The sequence below is a fragment of the Xyrauchen texanus genome, chromosome 35, assembly GCF_025860055.1.
Source record: "Xyrauchen texanus isolate HMW12.3.18 chromosome 35, RBS_HiC_50CHRs, whole genome shotgun sequence".
Classification (NCBI taxonomy): domain Eukaryota; kingdom Metazoa; phylum Chordata; class Actinopteri; order Cypriniformes; family Catostomidae; genus Xyrauchen; species Xyrauchen texanus.
In genome coordinates, this window is record NC_068310.1 from 10,045,577 (window position 1) to 10,054,716 (window position 9,140).

Here is a 9,140-nt window from a genome sequence, read left to right on the forward strand (position 1 = left end):
TTTTGCACAACTTGGTTCAAGTTCAGCTGTTCAAGCACTTCATTTTCTGTACAGATGTACAGTATGTTTAAAAAAAAAATATGGTAGTGCATCGTTAATGTCTTGGCTTATTATCATTATCATTGACAAAAATAAAAAAACTTCATCAACAAAAAAGATAAACACAACATTTTGTGTGGCATGTAAACACCTTAAAGCTACACTATGTAAGATTGTTTTGTTGGAAATGAAAAAAATTTCATTAATGATCACGTACACCCACATTCCGTCTCCCAAACCATGTTTTTCCCTTACCCCTCACTATGGTAAGCCTGTAATAATGATTTAAATTTTAGAGCTGTCAGGGCGGATTTGGTGGGAAATTGCATACTTCCGTCAGTAATCCATGCGTGGTTATGCCATGTCTGTAAATAAAGAAATGAAGGTACGGAGCTACTGGTATTGGTAGTAGTTTGAAGCTGAAAGCTTGTCGCCACAACACATGAGCAACACTGACCGTGGATTCATTCAAAACGTACCCATAGATGGCTTTTTCTTGCTCGACAGGTAAGATATTTTGTTTGTCCGATAGTTAGCCAATAAGCTCGCTTAGCGTGATAGTTCATTAGATACCGTTAGCAGCTCTAATAGGACATTTTAATATGGATTGTGGGACTGCTGTGCTTGATTTAATTTTCGAGGAAGGACAATGGAAAAAAACTTTAATGGTGGTAACAATTCCAATCTCTAAACCAGTTACTACCTTGGTTTATTTGCCTGCAAGCTCATTTATAATAGTTTCCACCATTTGACTTTATCTGATATGACTAGCAATCGTTGTATAATGTCATTGTTGCCTAACTTTTGTAACGTTATTTATTTTGAAACAATTGTTTTCAATAAGTCAAAACAACACCGGAAGATATGCTACTTACCTGCTAATAAGACATGTTTTTTTCGGATATCTGTCTTTTTCTTCCTTTTGTTAATTATTTATTTATTTTAGAGTACGGGGCCAGTTTTGTTGTTGTTAGTGACATTCGTTCTGATAAGTTGATCACCTGTAACCATGGTTACACCAGTTCTACTCAAACCATCAGATTCATCTGCGCAGAAGAGCAGAGCAAAAGCCCGACTGGCATAATAAAACAGTGTTCCTCCACAAGTAACTTGCAGTTCTATGCTTCAACCGCTACAGGGCCCAAAGTTACATAGTGTAGCTTTAACCAACGTTCTTATCGGCTCATCCAATGTGCGCACGTGTTGAGAGCATGTCTCTTCATGGTTTGACGTCAAAAGCAGAGAATTACGTGATTATTTCAAATGTCATGTAAAGGTGGATTACTTGCTTTGTTAGATTTTTAAATAAGCAGATTTTAGAGAGTGATCAGCATAGTGGTGTGCATTTAAACGTGCTCAGCAATGTCACCATTCACATTCTTGGCATGAAATAGTTCTTTGTTACAGTGAATGGGAAATAATAATAAGAGATACATCTCCTTTTGTGTTCTGTTGAAGAAAGTGGTGAGTAAACGATGACAGAATTTTCATTTTCGGTTGAACGACCCTTCCAACATGAAATCACAAGCATCAATCAGTCTCCATATAGATGTATCCACTTTTTATTTAGTGCCTTTTGATTGATTTATTGATTGATTTGAATTTATCTCCTTTTTTGCACTAAATTGTGTTTTGTGTGGGTGTTTGTGTTTTTTGGTGTGTCATTCACAGAGGACAAATTTGGGAAGGATGGGAAGGTTAAGTCCCAGAAGGAGGAAGTCACGGAAGACACTGACCTGTTTCCTGGCGAGTCGAACTGGTCAGAACTTGAACCTTTGTACAGACTTGATGAGCACGCCTATGATCTCAAACTCAACTTCACCCTCAGCCTGGAGGACTGGACTCATTTCAGTCGCTCCTTGGACCACATGTTCACCCTCCTCAGCAACGACAACCAGCCCTACACTCCAACCCGCCCAATGGAGGGAGAGACAGGACGAGGCCACGCCCTGGTATCTTCCTCCAGCCAATCTGCCTCAGCCATCTACCTAACCACTCTGGCAACACCTGCTCTTTTATTAAAGGAGGCAGGTGCTGAGGTTTTGAGAGACGCTTTGGGGCTTAATCAGGTGGGACGCCCCTCTTCTTCTTCTTATTTTTCTTCATCATCATCACATCCCCTGCCACCTGCCCAGTCAGAGGTGGCTCCTCCCGAGCTCCTAAAAGAACTGAAAGGGGACAGAGAAAGAGAAGGTTTGGAGACAGAGGGGAGGGACAGTGATGAAGAGGAAGAGGCAGAGCTTATTAACAAGAGACGGACAGGAATGTTACACTCCACCCACTGTGACTGCAATGATATTTTGGAGGCAACGGTTTGACTCTCATTTAGCGTTCCTCTCTCTGATACCCTCCCTACTCAGACAGATCTGAAAATACTTTTTCAATAGTGAAGAAATTGAAGATTTAATGCCAGCCGAAAATCCTTCTGTTTGTTTTTCTCTTTCATCACATTCCCTCACTCCATTTCTTCCGTTAACAACCGGCCTCGGAAGCACGGCAACACTCTGCTACATTCCCAGCTATTGGTTAATCCATTTTCCCAAAACTGGCTATGAGATCAACTAGGCTTTGAATAGAGCACATCTTTTAATATTTTAACTTAGAAAGAATTCTCACTCTGTTATTATTCCTATATCTTTTTCAAAGTGGGTTTCGGGAAAGGGTGGGGGTTAAGGCGCCTTTTCATTGTCTCCGACACTTGCATACATCTGTCATATTTGCCAACTAGTGGGAGTGGTGATGAACTTTCAATTCTGTCGTAATGGAGTAATGGATTGTATTTGTTGCAAGGAAGAAGGCACTCATGAAACACAATGTCAGAGCACCCAAACTTGAGATATTTAGAAAATAGGGCTGTTAATTGATTAACATTTTACAGGACATGCTCATTAATTAATCACAATTAATCACGTTTATCAATATTTGCTGAAATGTTCCCCAAATAAAGATAATTAAAAATAACTAAAACTTAATAATTCAAATTATTATAAATATTAGCCTATATATAATGAATATGATAATTCATTTTGAAATGTATATGCATTATTGGCTTGGCAATACAACAAGTAGCTTTAGAAGTCAATTATATAGTTTGTTTTATCCTCACATCATTAAACATAAGTATAGGGTCAACAGCAATTCATTTTGCATTTGAGTTCATCAATTTGTCCTGTTCTCACATGACACATTCTTGCGTTCCGCTATTTTTTGTTAATTGTCAATCAGCATCAAAAACAGCACAGTGAGTTCAAAGTTGAAACATTGAAAATCGAGTCTCAACATCCCTATATTCTGTTGTTTCATCCAGTTGTCAAGAACCCGTCATGCATGACCAGCTCTTATTCTGTGGCAGCTTGTGAGGTTTGTTGAGGCGCGCTGACTGCCCCCTGCTAACACTCCTCGTAAAAACTTAAAGTTACATGTACTTCATGCTTGATTTGCTCCAATGGTAAGAAAATACATACTTTTATTACGGAATTTATGTATAGGTCAGGGGGCATGTTTAATTGCATAATGTGTTATTTTTTATTGAATTAATTGCAATGCCCTTTTAAAAAATTTAAATTAAACGTATAGTTAGAAAGGTTGTTGGTTCCACACGTGCTATGTCTCCGTGATAACGCGCTCAACAAGCCACGTGATAAGATGCGCAAGTTGACGGCCTCAGACGCGGAGGTAACTGAGGTCACTACACCACCATGAGGACTAAGAGCGCATTGGGAATTGGGCATTCCAAATGGGGAGGAAAAAAACAAAAAGAAAGGTTGTTGGGTTTGTGTGATTGTTTTCTACCAAGTCTCAGAATAACATTACTGTGTGTGATTTTGTTGATCACATGGCAGAATAAATTTAATTAATTAATGTTCACTTAGTATTTTATTATTATTATTAATAATATTGCTGTTATTGTAGATATTATGACAATTAATAATAATAATAATAATTCAACAAGTTCATGAATGTAATTTAAACATGAAAGATTTACATATCTAACACATGCACATGTTTATTCACACATTTAATTACAAATGCCTTGTGATATAGTTGCAACATAAATTATATAAGTGATTATATAATTTATATATATTATATGAATTCTTCATAACTGCCTATTCTACCGCAGGATTAGGCATTTAGAACAAAGTTTGAGACAAAAAACATTCATATTTCTCACTCACGCTCATAGGAAAACAATGGAAAACATTGCGCACAGTTAGTCGCACAAGTTGAAATATTTCAACCCATCCGATGCTCAAATCTGATCTGAAAATTCCACATACACAGATGGTCGGAACTCTACACATTTCCTGTGCGACTCTCCTTTGGAAATGACTGACTTCCATTCTACTGTCTGGCCTGTTGTTTGTCGGATGCAGTGAAAAGGCGGATTGGTATTCATTGCAGGAAAAACATAGTAAAGCTATGTTGAATAACAAGGAATGAGTTGTTTTGTCAAGTTTGAACTCTGTGTTGTACCATAATCCTTGATAGCTGCTTCTCTGTTGCTTGGTGTCTCTTGAATGTTTGTCTCTAATTGAAGGTGTCTCCCTTTGTGGGACATTGTCATATTTGTGCAGACTTACAACTTCACTAAACAACACCTCAAAATACTGTTGATCAATAGTGAATGTGTGCGGGTGTCCATGTTCGTGTGTGTGTGTGTGTGTGTGTGTGTGTAGGGATGCCATGAACAGTTTTAAGGGGGGTATGCAAGACATAATTATGGTCCCCCTCCTTTCAGATGAATGTTTTTTTTTTCTTTTGACTTGGGGAAGAAAATACAATTATTTTATTTTTTAGAGAAATGAGATTCACTGCTATTATACAACAATAGGCTACTTGTTACTGCGTTGATGCAAATAGCATACAAGAGTCTCACACAATGATATATTGTCTTATTATTCAAGAGTTAAACACTCCCATCATTACAAAAATGTCATACTTAACAATTTTCCTTCTTATTTTCAAGAAGGAAAATAAGATATTTAGATATTTATAAATAAATAAATATCAAACATATCGAAGCGGCTGAACACTGCAACAAACTTCTAAACACACAATCGGAATAACTTATCGCTACAGAGCTGTAATTTTAACCAGACTTTTATACACTATCTAGACAAACCTCATTCTTACATGGCCAGCAGGGCAAAAAAAGAACATGGAAATATATTTAGCAGGGCTCTCCAGGTAAAGGAGATTGCTTCTTTTCTTAAACCTTTCAGCCATAAAAAAAAGCAACTCACGATTAAATTCAGACATGCTTGCCCATTTGTCTAAAATTTCCTCTTAGAGCATGAATCGTCAGCTTTGTGCTCTGTTGAAATGACTGCCAGATGCACTAATCAGTCTTGGTCCATTGTAGATCGTAGATACTTTTTTAAAGTCTCTGTAAGCCCTTGACCTGTTGTGTCATTAACAGTGATGAATCCCACAAATGATTCCTCTATCTTAGCCACTCAACATCTCAAATTATGATTGAGGCTTGCTCTTGTTTGGATATGTTGGAGTGTGCAATCAAATTCAACAGCATAATATTTCGCATACAGTATTTTATTTGTTTACTGATTGTATGTAACACGATCTGCAATGGATTTTAAGAATTAATTTTGTGTACACCAACTTAAATATGAAGTACCCTTATTTCTGATGATATTTTTTGCAGATGTTGAGCCATGACAGTGTCATAATAGACTAAAATCCAAGGAAGTTTCCATTTTTTGGATTAACAATCAGGGCAGTTTTACATCATAAAAGTCCTCTCTGCAAGGAACAAAATGCAGTTCAGCACCCTGGTTAGCACTTGCCTCCATCTCGACATTTTTCAATCGCAGTTTGTAGTTGATTGTCAATGCATTTTCCCAGTCTTAACCTAGTTTCAAGTTCTTTCTGCAAGGTAAGCTTAGATTACCAAAGTCAATATGGTTATGCCCTGTTTCGTGTTGCTGTAATCTACTTGACAAACATTGACAGTTACCGTATGTTTTCACGAAGCGGATGTTGTGTGCTTTTTCTCCACCGAAACATTTGCACGCAAAGCAGTATACTTTGTTTGCTTTATGGGAAAACATCAACCAGTCCCATTCCACTCATTCCCCATTTGTTAATCATCTATTGCAGTGGGATTTTGAAAATGTACTGTCCTGTGATCTTGGGAATGACCATCAGGGCATTTTGGAGGACCATTCTCAGTCAGCATCATACGGAATGAATCAGTGACTTTACCTGGGCAAGGCCAGTTTGAGGGATCTAGGTCATGATCGAGCAACAACTCGACATTTTCATTCTCTGCTTCTTTACTGTTCCTTGCTGTCATCAATGACAATAGTAGTGGGTGTGCTTGGTCTACTGAAGGGCTGTCCTGCTTCACTCTCACCGACAGTTGGAATAACTTGCAAATTAGCAACTTCAGTGACAAAGACTGTGGCCTCATCGCTTCAGATTATTGCTTGTTTAGTGTTAATATTCTGTCCTGTCTCACTGCTAGCATCCTCAATGATGCCGCCACCATTAGTATCGCTACTCTTTCCCTGTCTGTCACTGGAATCATCACAACCAATATTTAGTTTATTCTGATTTTGAAAGACACAATTTTTATGGGAATTTTTCATCCCTTTTCACCTCTTCGTCCCTTTTTTTTTCCATTTACGCTTTTGGGCACCTAACAAGTGCCTCTTTCCATTCGTCATGTTCTTCTTCATATCATTAATGTCATGCATGCTGTATGTTGAAGTGACGGGAAAGCGAGTTCGCTCTCACTTATCGCTTTCTATAATTTACAGATTTTTATTGTATTTTACTACACTGTTTATGGTTAAAATGTGTTAAATTTATTCCAAATTGGTGACTTGGGGCCCCCTAGCATCCTGGTAGCATCCTAATCTGCACCCCCCCATAATGGCATCTGTGTGTGTGTGTGTGTGTGTGTGTGTGCGTGCGTGCGTGCGTGCGTGCGTGCGTGCGTGCGTGCGTGCGTGCGTGCGTGCGAAAATGGAGCTTCTGATTTTAATGTGTGTTGCAAATGCATTTGGTTTAAACTTGAATATTGGCATTATATATATATAGAGAGAGAGAGAGAGAGAGAGAGAGAGAGAGAGAGAGAGAGAGTGCAAATATTGTGGCACATCTTCTATCTTTGCTGCTTGTTGCATTATTATGAATTAAACCAACAAAACACTTGATACAAAACAATTTTAATTTGATGTATCAGTCATTCAATCCCATAATCTATGTTTGACTGATAAAAATGTGGTATGTTGACCCCCTAGAACATGACAAAGATTTGATGTGTTGATCGTGCCGCCATATTTGCTTGTTTTAGAATTTGCTATACACAAATCTACTTATATCAGAGCAAATATATGAAATGGATGTATGTATTTTAATGTGTGTTTTCAATTCATGTAAATGGTTAAAATATATTTTTTATTATACATTTGAAATTTAACCGACTGCCAGGCATAAATATATAAATCCAGATTCAAGTTCCTTTATTTATGAATTGTATTTGAACAGTTCTTTAATATACATATACACATATATTTTTCCGGTGATATTTTTGTCATTGCTTAAATTATTCACACGACTATCCAATGTATATGATCATTAGCTGTTTCGAGACAAGTTTGGCTTCTAAAATGATTATGACTGAGATTATAATGTGCAAGAGGTGTAATCTGGTCCTACTTCAGTCCATTTACTCTGGGATACTTTATTAGTACAGGTCATTGTGTTAGTGGACATTGTTTATTTACTGAGGACAGTATAGAGGCAATGTCAATCTGAGCCTCTATTCTCTTATTTCACCCTCCCTCCCAACACTCATGGCTTTACTAAAAGTGTGTATGGTTGTTTTGGAAACATTTCTAATTACTATAAAGTACTGTTTTGAAATTGGAGGGTAGGAGACAAGTCTGGAAGAGAGTGAAAAGTTTTACTTTAGCACTTTCAAAGGGGTGGCTGTTTTTGAAATAGAATTTTAAAAGAGATTAGATGGTTTTAACAAAGTCTTGTACAGTTCTATAGATTTATCATACCTATATTTTGTTTTGGTTTACCAGTGAACATTTGATAGAGCTTATTACTTTGTGAATAAAGTGTTGAATGCCCAAGTTATGTGCTGGTCTTTTTTTTTAAACCTCAAGGGTTTCTATGAATAGACAGACAGACAGACACACCGAGCACTTTATTAGGTACACCTGTACATCTGCTTATTCGTGCAATTAATCTAATCAGCCAATAGTGTGGCAGCAGTGCAATGTATATAATCATGCAGATGTAGGTCAGGAGCTTCAGTTAATGTTCACATCAACCATCAGAATGGGGAAACATTTTGATCTCAGTGATTTAGGCCATGGCATGATTGTTGGTGCCAGATGGGCTGGTTTGAGTATTTCTGTAACTGCTGATCTCCAGGGATTTTCACACACAACAGTCTCTGGAGTGTAAAGAGTATGGTGTTAAAAACAAAAAACATCCAGAAAGCGTCAGTTCTGTGAACGAAAATGGCTTGATAATGACAGAGGTCAGAGGAGAATGGCCAGACTGGTCCAAGCTGACAGGAAGGTGACAGTAACCCAAATAACCACACAGTGCTATGCAGGGAAGAATTTCTGAATGTACAACATGTCAAACATTGATGTGGATGGGCTACAGGTGCACCTACTGTTAGCTAAGAACAGGAAAACACACTCACTATTCTAAACAGCACTGTGGCAGCAGTGGAGTCATTCAGGTTCCTGGGCACTACCATCTCACAGGACCTGAAGTGGGAGATACACATCGACTCCATTGTGAAAAAGGCCCAGCAGAGGATGTACTTCCTTCGCCAGCTGAGGAAGTTCAACCTGCCACAAGTGCTGCTGAAACAGTTCTACACAGCACTTCAATAACTGTCTGGTTTGGTTCAGCTACAAAAACCAACATCAGAAGACTACAAAGGATAATTTATCATTTATAAATGAACAAATAAAAAGATTATATTAATGTATAAAAATTGCATTATATTTAACAATACAATTGTGCATAAAAAATCATATTTATTCTTTAAATTGTAATTAAATGTAGCAAATAATTAGTGCATTAAGTCTGTTTAATTATCT

The 9,140-nt window shown here is 37.5% G+C and overlaps 1 protein-coding gene across 7 annotated transcripts in view; it reads left to right on the plus strand.

Annotated features, from left to right (window-relative positions):
* The window catches only part of LOC127629152 (extracellular sulfatase Sulf-2-like), a 242,361-nt gene extending 234,217 nt beyond the window's left edge, over positions 1-8,144 (plus strand). For 4 of the 7 annotated variants that reach the window (XM_052106243.1, XM_052106242.1, XM_052106241.1 and 1 more), the window contains one exon: positions 1,711-8,144. In XM_052106243.1, coding sequence (XP_051962203.1) covers positions 1,711-2,357 — 647 coding nt within the window. In that variant the 3' untranslated portion in view covers positions 2,358-8,144. The remainder of the gene's footprint in view (positions 1-1,710) is intronic. The other 3 variants (XM_052106246.1, XM_052106247.1, XM_052106248.1) reach the window with 2 other exon arrangements.
* Positions 8,145-9,140: the final 996 nt, after the last annotated feature.